This window comes from Budorcas taxicolor, chromosome 5, assembly GCF_023091745.1.
Source record: "Budorcas taxicolor isolate Tak-1 chromosome 5, Takin1.1, whole genome shotgun sequence".
NCBI classification, from domain to species: domain Eukaryota; kingdom Metazoa; phylum Chordata; class Mammalia; order Artiodactyla; family Bovidae; genus Budorcas; species Budorcas taxicolor.
Window position 1 is genome coordinate 10,281,942 of NC_068914.1, and position 17,723 is coordinate 10,299,664.

Sequence of the window (17,723 nt, forward strand, 5' to 3'; positions counted from 1 at the left end):
GGTGGCCTAGTATTTAGTAGGAATGTCATATGAGACTCATATAAAGTGGATTCTCAACTAGGTGCCTTCCAGATCCCTCTCTCCCTGTGAATCTGTGTCCAGGCTGCAGAAGCCTCCTGCATATGTTTCTGAAGTGCTGCTTCTCTGGACAGGACGTTGTCCCTTCCACTTCCATTCACTCCCCCTCACCCACCCCCTGCCTCTTTACCCCATGATGCTGTTATTCATTTTGGAGTTCAGAGGGCAATTAGCCTGCTTTGTTTTCTGACTTCTTGCTAGCTCTAGGGATCTGGATGCACATCTTGTTCTTAAAGCGTGGGAGGGGGGTTCAGGATGGGGAACACGTGTACACCCATGGCGGATTCATGTTGATGTATGGCAAAACCAATACAATATTGTAATTAGCCTCCAATTAAAATAAATAAATTTAAATGAAAAAATAAAATGCAGAGTCATCACTTTGCCAACAAAGGAAAAAAAAAAAGAACATAATGACTATAGTTGTTAACTGCTAGTGTAATCCAGGTCTACAGCTTGCATTAAACATTAGCTCATATCGCCTCCAGGTTTGAAACCAATGTACCCAGAAGAAATTTACAAAGGGACAATGATGTTGAAATATTTTAAGTGCAAACAGGATTCCTGTGTGTTGACAGGGACAAGGCCATGTTGTCTAAAGTCCCTATATTGATTCCTAGTTTTCCATTCCTTTCCAGTGGCCTTTTCCCCTTTGGACATTCTGCAATCTTGTGACTGAGCATTCCAGCTCCCTCTTTGTGAAATGCCTCTGATTGAATGTGTATATATAAAATCTCTTATTTTATCCCAGCAGAGGTGACTTTAATATGGAGGGGTAGTACTGCCACTCTTGACCAGTTGGAAAACTTAGCATTTGGAGCGCTGGAAAAAATTTTTTTAATGTTCATCTTCTAAGTAAAGAGGGAATTTGGTTGCCAGAATTATTAGTTCATACAACCGTGTTCTACTTTTTGCTTCCCACAGAGCAATGTTTGGTGCATGAGGTTTTGGTTGATTACGTTTTATTGCATTCTAGTGGGAACCAGTTTCTCCACCCATTCTCTCTCTCTGTGCTTTCAATTCCCTTTTGTTCCTTGGGTCAAAGGATGCAGTTAGATCTGAGAGCTGGAGAGAGTGAAGTAAAAGATGCTGGCATTTAATGCAAGAATTGGTTCAGTATATAACCCTACTTATTTTCTTGGTCAAAGCAAAAATAATGCAGATCTTGCCAGAAGGATGTTTCTCAAGTATATAGGACCTAATGTGTAGGACCATATGTGTTTATCATATGGAAGCTTTGGGAAACTGGAGTCTGATAATTTCCCTATAATGAATCTGCCTCTCAGGATTTTTTTCCCCAAAAATCATTGTTCTCCATAGCCTATCTAGATATTTTTTAACATCTTGGTTGTTAACGTGACTGCCAGCATCTTAGAGAAGTTGACAGTTTATGTGATTTCTATTAGCAGAAAAAAAGTGGGCTCAAAAGCTTTTTCTCTAAATGAATCTATTGTTGAATGTCTAAACTGGCTCAGAATACAGGTGCATGCTCTGCTCTGAGAAGGTAGAAGAAGGGGAAGAGCCCAATCCAGACAAGGTATGTGGGCGGAGGAGGCCGGGAACACAGAAGCGACGGCCAGCCACCCTGTGCTGTGATCTCAGCCTAAACCGTATCCCTGGGAAGGAGTTTCTTACTTCCTATTTGTATCCCTGGGCAACCACAGACCCCCACCTCCTACGTGGGATGTTAGCCTTGGAGCACTGAGGAGATGAGCTGTAGAGCTAAAGCAGAGTCCCAGAGGAGCTTCAGTTCTGCAGAGTCTATGCAGCCTTCTTTGCCATACATTGATCACACGCTTAGGGCTTGGGAGATGAGAGCTGAGGGCTAAAATTCCGCAAGGTAAGAAGACCCCCTCTCCCAGAAAATGGACTCCTCCAGTTTTCTCACATGACTACTGAGGTACTTTCACTTTTCCATATATAGGAGTCCCTCAGGAGCAAGCTCTGGCCAGTCAGAGGGAGTGACACACCCCTCTCCAGTCCCTCCTCTTCGCCCATCCGCACCTTTACTCTCACGTGCTTGCGGGCACTTAGGCAGAAGTGAGCCCCGTGGCTCTGCCAAAGACGAGCCTGTTGGGTTTAAAGGAGGAAAATTAAAAAAACCTTAGGCCAGGTCCCAGCATTAAAATTGTTACCTCGAAGAAGCTGAGTGGAGAAGTGTGAAGAGATGAATGGACCAGTGGATGGCCTGTGTGATCATTCTCTAAGTGAGGAAGGAGCATTCATGTTCACATCGGAATCTGTAGGAGAGGGGCACCCGGGTGAGTAGGTGGTCTTGGACAGATGGCAACCTATACAGGGTAGGGGGCTGTTACTAAAGGCCTGGAAAACAATGTGCATAAATTACTATCAAGGATCTCAAGAAGAGCAATATGCAGTCTTTTTTATTTTATTGCAGTTTTGTAAAACAGTTACTTGGTATGCAAATATTAGATTGTAAGTTAATGAAGCCAAGGGTCTGTGCTGCTGCCCACCACCAGCATTTCCTTGGGGCTACAATAGAGAATATATGGTTGCTTGGATAAACATATTGTATGTGTAGAAGGTATCATCAGGTATTCACTTTATACAGAGTTTTGTTTTGTTTTCTGGTAAAGCTTTTTTTTTTTTTTTATCAATGAGCAGCTTAAGTCAACAGAGAATGTTCCCACAAACAAGTCCATGGGTCACTAAGTTTTGAATGTAAAGCATGTAGAGTTTAGAAATGAACAGCAGTGCATTCTAATAGGGGCTGAGACAGATCTCTAGGTCCTGCAAGAAAATCCCAGCATTTATTTTTTTTGATCTCTGAAAAGTGCGATGTGGAGAAATGAGAGAGGCTTCCGTGAGGACCACGATGGGAGCCTCCAGTTTCTGGGACAGTGGTTCTCAGACTTGAGGGTGCCTCACCATCACCCAGTGGGCTTGTTAGAACACAGAGTGCTGGCCCCACCCCCAGAGTTCCTGATTTAATACGTCTTGGGTGAGGCTCAAGAATCTGTGTTCTGAAGAAGTTCCCAGGCAATGCTGATACTGCTGATGTGGGAGCCACATTCTGCGGACCACTGATCTAGGAGAACCCTGGGGGCCAGACACACTGATTTATGCTTTTAAGCACCTCTTCAAAATTCACCAGAGTATTTGAACTTTTTGGTGACTTATCATCATCGAGTTTAACTTTTTTTCATCTTCCTCATCCTTGCTATTTCTCAAAGAGCTCTAATTTTTATACCTTGTGACTCAGCTTTAGATATCTCAGTGCGCTGCCCCCTTCCATATGCTTTAGCCACTGGTTCTCAACTGGGGAAACTTTTGCAACCCTTTTCCCCTAAGGGAGTTTTGTAATATCTGGAAACATTTTTTGGTTGTTACAGCTATTCCAGGGGGTTGAGGCATGGCCTGATACTGGCAGTTAGTGGAGAGAGGCCAGGTGTGCTTCTAAACACAAGACCATCCCCCACAACAAAGAAATTTTCCAGCCCAAAATGTCAATAGTGCTGCTGAGAAATCTTGGCTTAAACTGAATGTTGTTTGTAGCTTAGCTCATTTCAGTGTAAACAGCATCTTTCATTCTGCATGACTTTATAAACTCCTAGGTTTACTTTACTCATAGGCTCAGATTCTCTGCTATGTCTGATGTATTCTGGACAGCTCCATGACTTATTAAGGCCATCTACAGGTCAGAAAATGGCCATATATAGAAGTTGCTCCATGTGGAGGAAGAGGGTGCTTTTTCACAAACAGTGGCCAGTGGTCCCATTGTACACACAGCTATGTGCTCAGTGGACAGAAAATGGAAATTCTATTCAGTTGACCGTTTTGTCTGCTTAATGGCAGCCCTTCAATTTGTCTGATTTAGCTTACCACTGTACATTAGCTGTCCATGTAAAACAGATTTCTTGGTGGTTTTCTTGTCATTCCAGTGCTGAATTCCTCTCCATCAGAAAGATAAGATTAATGCTTCCTTTTCAACTTCCAAGAAAACTATTAGCTGTCTTAAGGCTACTAAGTGATATTGATAGAAAATTTGAAAGCCTTAAACAGTTGAGAAAGGCCCTCCTAAGGCATTATCTTAATCTACGCAGCTATCTTAGTACCCTCTCTCAACTCCAGTTTATCCCTAATATCCCTACCCCATTTCCCTGTGTGCACTGCAAAATGTGACCTGTGTCCTCTGAGTGAGCAGAGTCGCCCATGATCAGCATGTGAGTGGCTCCTAGGAGTCCTGATGGCTGGGTCTAAAGTGGTATTTGAGCAGTAGGAGGCCTTTACTGGTAGGTGGTTGCAGGGGCATGAACTCAGGCAAACCTTGATTTATAACCAGGATCAGCAGGGAGATGGAAAAACTCAAATATATATTTAGTAGCAGCTTCTGAAGGAAAGATTAGAGAATTAACCTTCAGATTAACATTTTAACTACAGAATTTCATATGTACTTTCAAAATCAGAAATGCTTGATTCTGGGCCTGCCTTCTTAATTTAAAAACTTATAAAATGACAAAAGGGACACAAGGAAATTTGAGAGGTGATGGTTGTATATTAAATCTTAATTGTGGTGATGATAACACAAGTATGTACATATGACCAAACTTGCCAAATTTACATACATTAATTATATTCAAATTTTAATATATCAATTATACTCCAATAAGTCTGGGAAAAATCTTATTAACTTACTAAGAGTGGACTCTGTAGGTATTTTGAACACTAAACAAGATGTAATATGTGCAAATAGACGTCACTTTTAATTCTGAGTTGGTAAACATTGGCAGTACACATAACTCCAGAGCAAGAGTGGATTTCTCCAGTGTCTACATGCTCGACCATGAGGAGTCTTTTTTTAAATTATGTATTTTGGCTGCACTGGGTCTTCGTTGCTGTGCATGGTTTTTGTCTAGGTGCACTGAGAGGGGGCTACTCTCTAGCTGCAGTGTGCTGACTTCTCATTGTGGTGGTTTCTCTTGTTGTGGAGCACGGGCTCCAGGCACAGGGGCTCAGCAGTGGCCACACCCGGCTTGCTCCAGCATGTGACATCTTCCTGGACCAGGGATTGAACCTACGTCCCCTGCATCAATTGGCAGATTCTTGACTACTGGATCACTAGGGAAATCCCATCGACCATGAGGAATATTTAAGGCAAATCATAGAAGAACAAGATGAAGTACCAGCCCATGTTGAACTTTTGTCAGTCCCACCTTGATGAGCAGATCAGACCCGGCTGCTGGGACATCAGGCCTTCAGGAGGCTGAATGATGGTGGGGAGGATCTCAGAGCAGCTTGTGGAAGTGTTCAGCAAAACAGCAATGGCCGTGATTTGTAGAGGTTCTCTTGCAGGATTCTTAGAGCTGGAGTCATGGAAGTGGGCGTGGCTTTATGCACAGCGCACTCTAACTGGTGGAACCAGCAGTACAAGCCTCTACCTGTTCTGGCCTCTTCTACCCGTCGGCGCCTAATCTCACTGATGCCATTAGTGTTTTAAATTCTGTTTCTAGGACTTTTCTTGATGTTAGAATTTAAGGAAATATGCTGAGGAATGAGATATTTCTGTGTGTGTATCTTAGTTCCTTGCACATCTGTCTCTATTATTTGTTTAGATACAGTTAGATATTCCTATAAATCTAGTTTTCTATGAATGAGATACTTTTTGATTGGAAGAATATACGTGTGTGTATATGTGAATTACTTTAGACTCTTGTAACTGGCTTTGGAATATACTTTTCTTTTAGGAAATTCTATGACTTTATATAATATACATCATCCAAAATTAAGGCAAAAGTGGGAAGAAATAAAAATTCCAAAAATTTACAATTTCTTATGCTTTAAAAGTGTCCTCTTGGGTAGACTTGATGTGTAAATTGGCAAAATATCTAATTGTTTTAACATTTCAGTTTTTAGGCTTGACATGTCTGTGAATTTTGCTCATGTTCCCTCTTGTCCAGATAAGATCTGCGACCAGATCAGTGATGCAGTGCTGGATGCCCACCTCAAGCAGGACCCCAATGCCAAGGTGGCCTGTGGTAAGAGATGCCTGGCCCCTCCTGCTGGAGCCCTAAGTGGGCTCGACTCGAAACCTGTGCCCAGGTTGAAGCCCTTGGCACAGCAGGGAACCGGGGACTTCGGGGCCTAGAGGGCCCTGGGGTGATAGGACTAGTCGCTTCAACTTTACAGAGGGGATCTTGGGTATCCCTTGGCCAAGGTCATAGGGTAGGGGTCCTAGTGTGGAGACCAGAGCCCCACTCTCCTCACAGTCAGCAGCTTGTTTTGTCCAATGCTCAGACCCACCCTTCCCTCTCCAGCGCCACCCTAGCCCTCAGACTGAGCACTGTAGGGACCCGTGTCCCTCTAAGGGTGAACTTCACCCTGACGTGTTTATAAATAACTTGCCTTGACTCTGTGCTCAGGACCCCATACCCTAAAGCCTGCAGTGGCGCTTTAGCTGTAAGGGGGCAAAAGAGGCCTCATGTATGCTGGCTGCATTTTTTATGACTACTTGCAGCCATTGTCTCGTTGCAATGCACACAGCAGTCTTAGGATTATTTCCATCCAACAGCCGAGGCTGAACAAGCAGTTCAGGATCGGGCAAGTAGTAAGTGCGTGGTATAGAAACTTGGAATTCGTGTGCCCAATTCTTTCCAAAGTGCAGGTCTCTGAACGCCTGTGAAGACGGTCAGAACTTGTGCTGGGCTGTACTGCCTGTTATCACCGTGATGGTCCTTCTGGAGTCCGTTCCCTGTGTGGTCTCTTGTGCGGGTCTCTGTCAGCACTCTGAGAGGTCCCCTTATCCAGCACGTGGCCACTAGCCTGTCTCTTTCCTTCAGAGACGGTGTGCAAGACGGGCATGGTGCTTCTGTGCGGGGAGATCACCTCTGTGGCCATGGTGGACTACCAGCGTGTGGTGCGGGAGGCCATCAAGCACATCGGCTACGACGACTCTGCCAAGGGTGAGGCCGGGACCCTGGGACGGGGCCCACCTGAGGCTCCCCATCTCCTGGAAGAGCAAATGTCTCTCCTTCTGGGCCCACTTGCCAGGGTCCAGGGCTCGCAAGCTCTGGCAACAGCATGGCAGCCCAGGCAGACTGGCCCTTGTCCATCTGTGGCTGACTCTGGTCTTGTTTACGGTCCTAACTTCTTAGAAGAAGAAGAAGAAGAAGCTCTGGGTCCAAGGGGCTGCCCTCTCTTGGGGACGTGTTGTCTGCTGGGCGCTGGGGCAGATCTGTGTGTGTGTGTGTGTGTGTTGTTGGAGGAACTCTGCTCCACTCCCTATGATGCAAATGAGGAAACTGAGGCTTAGAGATGTCAATAACTCATATAGGTGGCACAGTCAGTAAGTGGCTATCCCCAGTTGGGACTCCGTGCTTTCTGCTAAGCTAGGCTACTCTTTCCCACATAGAGAAGAAGGTGACTCAGTCCAATACAGGTGCCGAAAGCAGGTGGAGGAGAGGCTGGCCCAGGGTGGCTCCAGTGCCAGGCAGTGTGGGAGCCTGCAACCCCAGGAAGAGGCCCAGGCACTGGCTGGAGTTGAGGAGGAGCCCTGTGATGAGGTGGGGGTGAGAGAATTGAGGGCCCTGAAGCAGACGCCTGCACGGTAGGAACAGGCAGGCTGGGAAGGAGCCCAGCCTGGAGGGCGTCAAAGGACAGGGCATGAGGGCCCAATTCTAGGACTGGGGTACACTGGTCTATTTATTGGTTGTTTGGGGTGATATGTGGCATCTTTGTGGGTCAGGGCAGGCTGCTGTGACATGCACACGTCTTTTATGTGAGAGAGGCCCTCTCTGTGTGAAGGCACAGACACATAGAAGCTTGGTGCGGCCACCTACCTGCTGGCTTGCCCAAAGGACTCACTTGAGCATACAGAAATTTTGCGGATATATCAGGAACCTCTGGGAAGAAGAAACCAGTGAGTACAGGTTGCTTCTCCCAGCCAGCACAAAGGGTGTTCACGGAGCAGGCATATTGTCCCAGAACAGCAGCTCCCTGCCACGTTACCTTGCAACCCTTCACCCTGTTCTGCCAAGAAGAGCCAACTTATTATTTACTTATCCAAGAGCAAACTTTGTTCTGCATTAGGTAGTAGGAAAGTAGTTTCCCAGGGGTGTTACTTCCCCTAGAAGAGAGAAGTGGGAGTGGGCCCAGCTCTTCTTGTCAGCACGCCTGCACCAAGGGGACCGGCCGGCTGCGGGCTGGCCTGCAGTCACAAGGCCCCCAGGCTAGAGGCTCCCACTGCTCTTCGCTGCAGAGTTGACCTTTCTAAGCCCTCCTCCTCTCCCCTTAGTGCCCTGAACTGTTTCCCCAAGTGACTTGGAGCCTTTCATTCCGTCTCAGCACTGAGATTTATTCTTTAGACAGGGAGTGTAAGGTGAAATGGGGATTTGGTGAGCCCTTGGCAGCTGAAGGCTGTTCCCTGGTGTGTGTATTCAGAAGCCTTCACTAGGAATAGGGGCTGCAGAGGTCAAGGTGGCCTGGCACTCCTGAGTAGAGGCACTGCCTGGCATCAAGTGTGATGCGGTACGAGATGCTCGGCAGCGAGTCAGCGGCAGAGTGTGCATTGAAGAGCTGGGGTGGGGGCCGCTCAGGGATGTTTACTGAGAGCTGGATGGACTTGTGGAGGGGGACGGGGGTCAGAGGAAGAGCTTTCTAGGCAGAGGGTCCTCGTGGAGGTGGAAAAGGAGGTTGTGTTTACGCTAAACCTGAGTTCACTTCGGTTGAGGGCTCAGCTGGGAAAGCCTGGCTGGAGCTGAGCAGATTCCAGTTTACTGCCTTTGGTGGCAGGTCTTCACTTGAAGCTTGCAGGTAAATAACAGGTTGAACCTAGGGGTATTTTTGTGGTTTTATTTGTTTTAGTAGGCCCATTCTGGCCGCATGGGTGGGAGAACAGATTGGAAGAGGGTGACAGTCAGTGTGTCACTGATACTTGACTTTGTGGTGCAGTCTCTGTGCATTTTTGCTCCTCATTCATACTCATCCTGTAGCTGAGCCCAGCAAGATGGGGAAAACCAATTTGGAAAGAGTGTGCAGTCTGCCTAGTGGCACCCTCGTGGGGCTTCTTGGCCTGAGCTGCTGCTACCCAAGATGTCTGTGTCCCAGGCCCCAACCCACAGTCCCCAGCCTGGGCCAGGCAGGAGGGGGGGTTTAGCTCCATCTCTGTGCTTGAGCTTTGGGGGTAGGCTGGCAGGGGCCTCAGCCTCCAGAGGTATGGTTTTTCCCACTTTGCTCCAGGCCCTGTGCACACCTCGGGCTTGGGGCACTCTGACTCGGGAGTGTCTCTGGATGGCCCACATGCACCTATTTATTGTTCAGTATATTTGATACTTGGGTTTGGTGTATATTTCTGATACTTGGCCTCTGATAGGCAGTGTTGGAAGGGCCCTTGGTATTCACTTAATGCAGTGATTTTCAACCTCGGGGAGAGCCTAAGCGGGCAGGCCCTTGGTCATCCACCACCCTTCTACCAGAGCAGCTGTAGCTGTTATCTGGTTTTCATACCACCGTTCTGTGTAGGGTATATATTTTTAACTGAGGTGTAGTTTAATACACTGTGGAGGGTTTTTTGTTTTTTGTTTTGACTTAAGAGTTCCATGTGATAGGATGAGAAGGATACTTACATTCCCCATCCTAGGCCTCAGTTCTGAGCCCAGACTGATGGCAGAGACCACCCACCCCAATACTAAATGCCCTCTTGGGTGCCAAGCAGCCCCCAGGAGCTCCAGCCTCCCTCAGCTTAGGCCTGCTCTCCTTGTGTCCAGGCTTTGACTTCAAGACCTGCAACGTGCTGGTGGCTTTGGAGCAGCAGTCCCCGGATATCGCCCAGTGTGTCCACCTGGACAGAAATGAAGAGGATGTCGGTGCCGGCGATCAGGTCACTAAACACTAGCGTGGGCGCCACATCAGAACTGGAGGGCAGTGTGCTCTGTGTCACAGGGCTGGCTGTTCGTGGGTAATGGACTGAGTGCGCTGTGGGCAGAGCTCCCCCGCCCCCTGTCTGGAGTCACACAGCCTAGCTGGAGGGCAGGATGGGTTGGGAATGCCCGGTGTGGCCTGTCTCCCTACCTAGAGTGTTGGGTTTGGGGACCCTGTCTTCCCCTCCACAAATACCCAGTATAAAAAGTCATATGCCTGGAAGGGTGGAGGGCCAGTGGGGCTTTAGATCTGAAGAGAGTTGTCACCTGTAGCCTGAAATGGGTGTCTGCTACAGGGCCTGATGTTTGGCTATGCCACGGATGAGACGGAAGAGTGCATGCCCCTCACCATCATGCTGGCTCACAGACTCAACGCCCGCATGGCAGAGCTGCGGCGCTCAGGGCAACTCCCCTGGCTGCGGCCTGACTCCAAGACACAGGTGAGCCCCTGCTCTCTGAGCCCCTGCAGGGCTCCAGAAATGCACCTCAAACTAACCCCTTCCTCTTGATTCTGGTCATATGTTAAGATCAAAATGTTCTCTCTGGGCACTCAAAGAAATGTTGAATCTGAAAAGAACTATTTATTTGAAAAATCTTCTGCTCCAGATAAATCTTTTCTTTTCTCCCCTGATCCGCCAACATTTTAGTATGAAAAAGTTTTAAACCCAGAAAAATGAACAGTTCTAGATTTTTTGGGGGCGGGACTTCTTAGCACATGTTTACTCTAGTAATATGATTCCCCAGTTCCTGCCACAAACCTTCGTAACTGGTTTCAGACTTTTGGCCACTGCCTGTCAGGTCTCCGTGTCTTAAGCAAAGCTTGAATACCCCATGAACAGGTGCTGTCTGTAGCTTGCTGCAGCCCTTTTGCTTTGCTTCTCATAGAAAGGATTTACCTTTGCTGATCCTGATGCTCTGTTGCCAGTGACCCTGACCCCGTGTTCCCTGCCGTGATGAAATGCGCACTGAGTCCGGATGTGAGAGCTGGCGGTAATGCAAGTGCTGGCACATGCTGAGGCCTCTGTCTGCCTTCACTCTCCACATCCTGATAACCCTGATGGCCCCTTTCCTCAGAGCTCCTTTCCCAACTCTACTTCCGCACTCCAGTGGGGTCTGGACACTTCCTTCTACATTCTCTTTCCTGCTACCCACACTTGTGGGTTATTTTCACGTCTGCACACTTGGCTTCCAAATCTTCCACCTGCAGGTCTGTCTGAATCACCAGCCCCCATTTCTCACTCCTCTTGCAAACACATGGGCCCCAGGAGTGCTCCTCAGCTGAAGGGGTTTCGTGGAGCCCACCTTTCCCCGGCTCTCTCTGTCTCCACTGGGTCTGGGTTACACTTGTCCCTCTAGAACATCCCTTCTTCTCCGGCCCCCTTTCCCAGGCCGGGCTTTACTGTGTCCTCCTAAAGACTCTCTCTGTCTGGAAACTTCAGTTAATTTGCCTTGGACTTTGCTTTTAATTTCCTTATACCTGCTCAGAACCATCTACAACTTTCTACTTCCTATTGGAGGCGAGAGGAGTACCCACTTGTTATTCTGGCATTTAAAGCAGGCATTTAAAGGTCTTCTGGCTTTACTTTCCTCGATCCCAACCCCCAGTCTTTGCTTAATCCTTACGCTTTCACTCAAGTTCCCTTCGTTTCTCAGTCCTTCGCACCTGTGCTCTCACCCCTCACTTTCCTTGAAATCTTTCTCTGGTCCCCACCTGTCCTTCAGTGGCCAGCCTGGCTCCCGCCTCCTTCTGGTCTCCCCCGATCACTCTCGAATGGGACGTCTTCTTATCCTGCACTTGGAATTTGGCTCATGTGGTCTTATAGTTCAGCACGGTGCTTGTGACTGTCTCGGTACTCCCCAAGGGCCAGGCTGCCCATGGTGGAGGCTGCATATTGGCCGTACCTGGAGCAACAGAGTGTCTCTGTGGCCTAAAGGAAGCCCTTGGGACCTCAGGTGTTATGCACGTGACCCCCACACTGGGAAGTGGGTTCATGAGCATCACTCAGGGGATCTTCGAGGTAGTGGGCCGAAGAGCTGAAATATGTAGGTCGTGATGGCACCAAAAGAAAGGAGCCTGCCCTGCCTGCTCCGTTCTGTGCCAGAGCTATGTGGGGGTGGGGAGGAAGGGCGGAGAAATCCCAGAACACAGATGAGAAGAAGTGAGTGGAGTGGCTCAGGCTTCCTTCTCCCTCCTTGAGGGTGAGCATTGGAGGGCTCACCTATCAGATTCCCTGAAATAGCAAAGGCCTCCTATGTTTGCTTAGTAATAGTAGGTTTCCGAGTCCAGAGGGCAATGAGGGAGGGAGGGGAAGACGGGCCCTTCCAGGCTTTCCCTTCTTGCAAGGAGACACTGAATTCTCATATAAATGTCCTCTGCCAGCCTCCACAAGGCTGCTACCATGGGAGAGGTGTCTTGCTGGGAACAATGTCTGGGCCTTCTCGTCTACTGGTAAAGGATTTTTATCACCTGCCCATAGTGTTGACTGTGAACAGACTGAGCCTTTCCACCTGAACAAATTTTTGCTGCTGATAACTAAGGGCGGGGTGGCAGTACAAATGGCTATTTTTGTACCTGGCCAGAGTTGTGTTTTCCATGGTGTACTTTTCTCCACATCTTGCTGACACGAGATAAGCGCAATGCTTAGGGCCCTTCACTCAGCCACAGCTCTGCTTGGGGTTTGCGGCAGAGTGGGGGAGCCCAGGAGCATTGGAGATGGACCTCAGCAGCAACTCAGGAAGCGAGCCTTCTCTGAAGGCCAGGTACAGCAGGTCTGAGTCCAGAGCTGCTGTGGAGCCTCCCCTCTGGAGCTCCCAAGCCCCCAACTCCAGCTTCCTCTCTCAGGTCTGGGAGTGCATGCAGCCCAGCATGAAAGGTGCTATGCTCGGTTCACAGCTGATGTACATATGCCCGTCACCCTAGGATCAAGCATTGTGCAGCCAGGGCTCTGTCTCTTCCTTTTTCTGGACCCCACCCCGTTGTTCTTTGGACCAGGCAGGACATAGAGTTTGATGGATATCGAAGAGGTCTTTGCCTTAGGCAGAGCCCCAGGGAGACACCGTTTGCTGCATGCAGTCCTATCAAGGCCCTTGGGGTGGGAGCAGCCTGTGCCTGCTGGTCAACGTCCCTGCCAGGGCCATCTGGGCACTGTTCCTGTGGGTCCACACTGCCTTGGGTAGCAGTGGGGCCTGGGGCTCCAGTACTGAGGGTCTTGGGTGACAGCCTTCTGCTGGGCAGAGCCCAGTTACCAGGCTGCACAGTTCCAGGTCACAGCCCCCCTTTGCTGGCTGTGCAATCTTGACCGAAGTATTTACATTCTGGAAGCCCATTTTTTCTCGTCTTTGAAATGGTGCTGGTAGCAACTTCTCACAGCATTTGGCATTCCTTGTAGCACAGAGTACACACCCAGTCAATGCCAGCTTCTTTTTTTTATTTTTCCAGCCTCATCTGCCTTCCGCACCACCTCCTTCCCTCTCGCTCTGTGTGCAGCCCAAGGTGCGCAGGCTGGGACATGGGCTCTTGCCCTCTCTGGCGAGCTGGGAGAGGACAGGGTGCAAAAGCATTCTGTCTGCACTGCTGTGGCCGTGACACAGGCTGAGGGAGCAGGCGGAACAGCGGCTGGCTCGTGGGCTTTTCACTGACTGGCCTGTGACTTCAAGGAAGTTTTTATTCTTCGCGGAGCCTGACTTTTCTCGTTTGTAAAGTGGGGACAATTGTGCCCAGCTTGCTGGGATGGCGGCAGTATTCATTGATAACGCATGAAACAGGCACAGAACTGACTATGCTGCGGGGAGAGAGTCCCAGCTCTGTCCTGTGGCCAGCCCTGCAGGGGAGCTGCAGACATGATCCTGCTTTCCTTGTGCCTGCGGCTCTTCCTTGCTTTTGCCCAAATACCTGGAGGCTGGCAACCCAGGCCTTGCTGCTGCCTCTTGGCTCAATCACCCTGGCTCAGGTCCCTCCACCAGACAAGGTCCCTGGGCACATATGTTTCCAGAGGCCCTCCATTGAGGAGCTGAGGCAGCGGGCACGTGGCCTGTGGACCGCTGTGTTCTTAGCAGAAGCCTGGGTGTCTTACCTAGAGCCATGGAGGGTCAGGACAGGGCTTTAGTGGAGGGACATTTGCTGGCACACAGGACCCTCAGAGACAGAGGGAGTCGTCTGCTGAGTCACAGACAGAGGCAACTCTGCAACACCTGGGTCTCCAAAATGGCACTGATTGTGGTTGCGTGGGACTAGCTTGTGCCTCCTGCCTGATCAGCTCATGGCGCCAGGCAGTCATTTGCTATAAGAATGTGATGAACTTCCCTGAAGGCCCTTTGAGGACAGGAGGCCGGCGCCCCCTCTGGCTTTTGGGAGCCCTGTCCACCTCCTCGGCACCTCTGCCCAGCAACGGAGTGTCCTCAGGTCTGGGCAGGACTTCACATTTCCTCCCCCCCGCCACCCCCAGGTGACAGTGCAGTACCGGCAGGACAACGGCGCGGTCATCCCTATGCGTGTCCATACCATCGTCATCTCCGTGCAGCACAATGAAGACATCACACTGGAGGACATGCGCAGAGCCCTGAAGGAGCAGGTGATCAGGGCGGTCGTGCCAGCACAGTACCTGGACGAGGACACCATCTACCACCTGCAGCCCAGTGGGCGGTTTGTCATCGGAGGCCCCCAGGTGCATCCCTGTCTCCAGATGAGCCCTGATTTTGCTTACGTCCCCAGCACAAACCTGCAGGAGGTGGTGGCTTTGTGTGACTTGGCCCTGAGTGAGATGTGAAGTCAGCTCACTTTGTGCAGCCTGCTATGTACCCTCAGTACAGGAGGGTGGGGAACATGTCCCAGGAGGTTCCCGGCCAAGGGGCTAGCTAACTTTCCATCACAGGTGCCGAGCTTGCCCTGGTGGGCTTGCCCTGGTGGCGTTTCCTGGGTCTTGGCCACGTGTGACCTGCAGCTCTTGTGGGCACCAAGGTGGGGACACAGAGTGGCCCCTTTCTCCTGTGCCACAGGCATGAGCAAGCAGAGAGTGGCCTAGCCCCTTGGAGAGGCCGCTGACCACTGCCAGGCATCTCTGCTGTGGATGTGTTGCCATGTAACAGAGCTCTCAGGCGGGGTCCTAGGCCAGAGTGGCACAGAAACCCAGGGTGAATGGAAGTCCTGTATTTTCCTGCAGAACTTCTCAGGGCCTTGGCATGCTCAGGGCCTTGGCATGCTGCTTAGAACTGTGGATTTCCAGGTGGGGCGGGTGTTGCGGTGGTATAATATGCAGACTTTCCCCATGTCATTTAATATAGAGCCCCCTCAAACATCTTCTGTGGACTTGCATTGCATGGAATAGACACCTGAGCAAACGGGGAATGATGTTTGCCAGGTGGCACCAGCTGGGGCTCCGCCCAGGGTATATTGGTCCCAGCGCAGTTCCCATCTGAACTTGGGTTTCTCCATTATGATCGACTCCTACAGCAAAGGCTTGGGGAGCAGGCTGTGACCCCAGTGCCCATCTGACGAGGGGCCTTTTTCTGACAAGGTTCCAGCTGGTGACCTGACTTCAGTGACTACTCAGTGACTGAACTGGGATTAGAGCCCAGGGTATCTGGCTGACTCTCGGCCAAGGGGGTCTTTGGAAGACGCACTCCTAGAAGCTTCAGAGACTGTCTCCAAGTCGTGGTCTAGTGGCCATCCCAGTGTTTCGCCACCCCTCCCCCCACATCTTCTGCGTCTTCCTCTTCCTCTGCAGGGGGATGCCGGTGTCACTGGCCGAAAGATCATCGTGGACACCTATGGCGGCTGGGGGGCACACGGCGGAGGTGCCTTCTCTGGGAAGGACTACACCAAGGTGGACCGCTCGGCGGCGTACGCTGCCCGCTGGGTGGCCAAGTCCCTGGTGAAGGCAGGGCTCTGCCGGAGGGTGCTGGTGCAGGTGGGTGGAACCCTGCCCTGCTTGGACCACCACACCTGCCCTCAGGAGGGGCGCACTGGCCTGGCGGAAGGCCCGCACTGCCAGAGGACGTGACTCTGTGCCATGTTGGGTTTTGTGGCCACTGTCCTGCAAACCCAGGAGTGGGATAGCAGAAGCCTTCAGGCAGCAGGGCATGCGTGGAAACTGCAGCTGTGACATGGCGGGTGTATCTACGCAGATGAGGGCTGGGGGTAGGGAGAGTGTATTGGGCAGGGCGTGTGTGGTTTCAACGGCCTCCCCCTGAGGACATCAAGGTCTCCGTGAGGGGCCTGTCCCTGACCCTGGGCTCTTCTGACAGGTGTCCTATGCCATTGGTGTGGCTGAGCCACTGTCTATTTCCATCTTCACCTATGGAACCTCCCAGAAGACAGAGAGAGAGCTGCTGGATGTGGTCAGTAAGAACTTCGACCTTCGGCCTGGTGTCATCGTCAGGTAAAATGGCCGCCCCTGCCATTGGAAAAAGCCCACTTTCCCCCACCTGGTGCTTGCTTATCGGAAAGAGAATCAGAAGGAAGGATGTTCAGCCCCCTAGAAGCAGGAGGGGCTTCAAGCTCCTGGCCCAGTACAGTGCAAACCCCAAATGCAGAATGTCTAGTTTTCAGGCTGAAAGAGCCCAACAGACACTGACTTCAGGGAGCCCATCTTTGAGCAGGTTGGGGATCTTAGGAAAATAACTGCAAGACCAGATGACTGGGAACTGAGTCAGCAAGTCTGGCCCCAACTGATCTTGCTTCTAATGCCACCCCTGTTTTCTGGAGCTTGTGGTGTCGATGTTGGTTTGTGCCAGGTCAGTGGAGCAGAGTGTAGGCCAGAGTTCAAATCCTGATTCCTGGTGCGTCTGTCTGTGTGATTGATCAGGCTGTCCCGGAACCCTGAGACTGTTTCTTAAGCACCAGTGGCAGTGACCTTGTAAGGTGTGGCATGGCAGAGATAGGAAATTTAGGGAGAATTGCTCTTGAGTGGTTAACACCGCACACACTCATAGTCTGTTCATTACTCCTGTGCCCCCAATTCAGGGAAAGACACTCCCCTCCTCTTCCATTAAAACTGACCCTTTGCTCTACTGAACGCGCAGGGACTTGGACTTGAAGAAACCCATCTACCAGAAGACGGCGTGCTACGGCCACTTCGGGAGAAGCGAGTTCCCTTGGGAAGTTCCCAAGGAGCTTGTATTTTAGTTCTGCTGGGGGCCAGGCCTGGTGAGCCCTGCAGCCTTCAGGTGGGACAGAGCCATGCTCCTCTCCTCCAGGACCCCAGCTCTCAGATCACCCACTGCCCCCTTCCTGGGCAGAGCCAGGCCCCTCTGACTGAGCAGGAGGAAGGGGGCCTTCTGGTGCTGGGGCTCAGGTCTACTCATGACGCCAGTCACTATGTTTCCCTGCCTCTCCCCCAGACCAACGTGATGTGAATTTAATGGAAATAGCACCCCTGTCGGAGGAAACCTGCTCACTCACCCGCCCCCGCAGCCTGGACCCTGAGCGGGCCCCTCCCTCCCTGGCGTGTGCTAGGAAGATCTCAGGGCTCCGTGAAGGTCTGGGCGTGCCGGGCCACCCTTTAGGTCTGCAGCCCTGTGGTCAACGTCCTGATCCTGGGCCTTCCCACAGGCCCTCCCAGGCCATGCCTGGGGCAGGGGTGACAGCAGCTAGCGTGCAAGAGACCACGCTCATCACTGATCGCATTTCTTCTTCACTGCAATATGATGAGGTGACCCCTTGTGTTACCTGCATTTAAGGTGAGGAGGCCGAGGTAACTTTCACAGGGCCCACAGCTGCGCGGGTCGGGGCCTGGACATGCGTCTCGGATCTTTGAATTGTGAGCCCATACA

General features: G+C 50.8%; 1 protein-coding gene across 1 annotated transcript; it reads left to right on the forward strand.

Annotated features, from left to right (window-relative positions):
* The first annotated feature begins 2,245 nt into the window (after window positions 1–2,245).
* MAT1A (methionine adenosyltransferase 1A) lies at window positions 2,246–17,076 on the forward strand. Its single transcript, XM_052641112.1, has 9 exons — window positions 2,246–2,339; window positions 5,997–6,074; window positions 6,876–6,998; window positions 9,801–9,913; window positions 10,250–10,393; window positions 14,399–14,617; window positions 15,677–15,859; window positions 16,197–16,330; window positions 16,974–17,076. The coding sequence occupies exons 1-9, from the start codon at window positions 2,246–2,248 to the stop codon at window positions 17,074–17,076; spliced, it is 1,191 nt and encodes a 396-aa protein (XP_052497072.1).
* The last annotated feature ends 647 nt before the right edge of the window (window positions 17,077–17,723 follow it).

Coding starts and splice junctions, on each gene's coding strand:
- MAT1A (XM_052641112.1), top strand. CDS start 2,246: ATGAATGGACCAGTGGATGGCCTGTGTGATCATTCTCTAAGTGAGGAA. Junction 10,394..14,398: donor GGCCTGACTCCAAGACACAG/GTGAGCCCCTGC, acceptor CGCCACCCCCAG/GTGACAGTGCAGTACCGGCA. Junction 16,331..16,973: donor CGGCCTGGTGTCATCGTCAG/GTAAAATGGCCG, acceptor CTGAACGCGCAG/GGACTTGGACTTGAAGAAAC.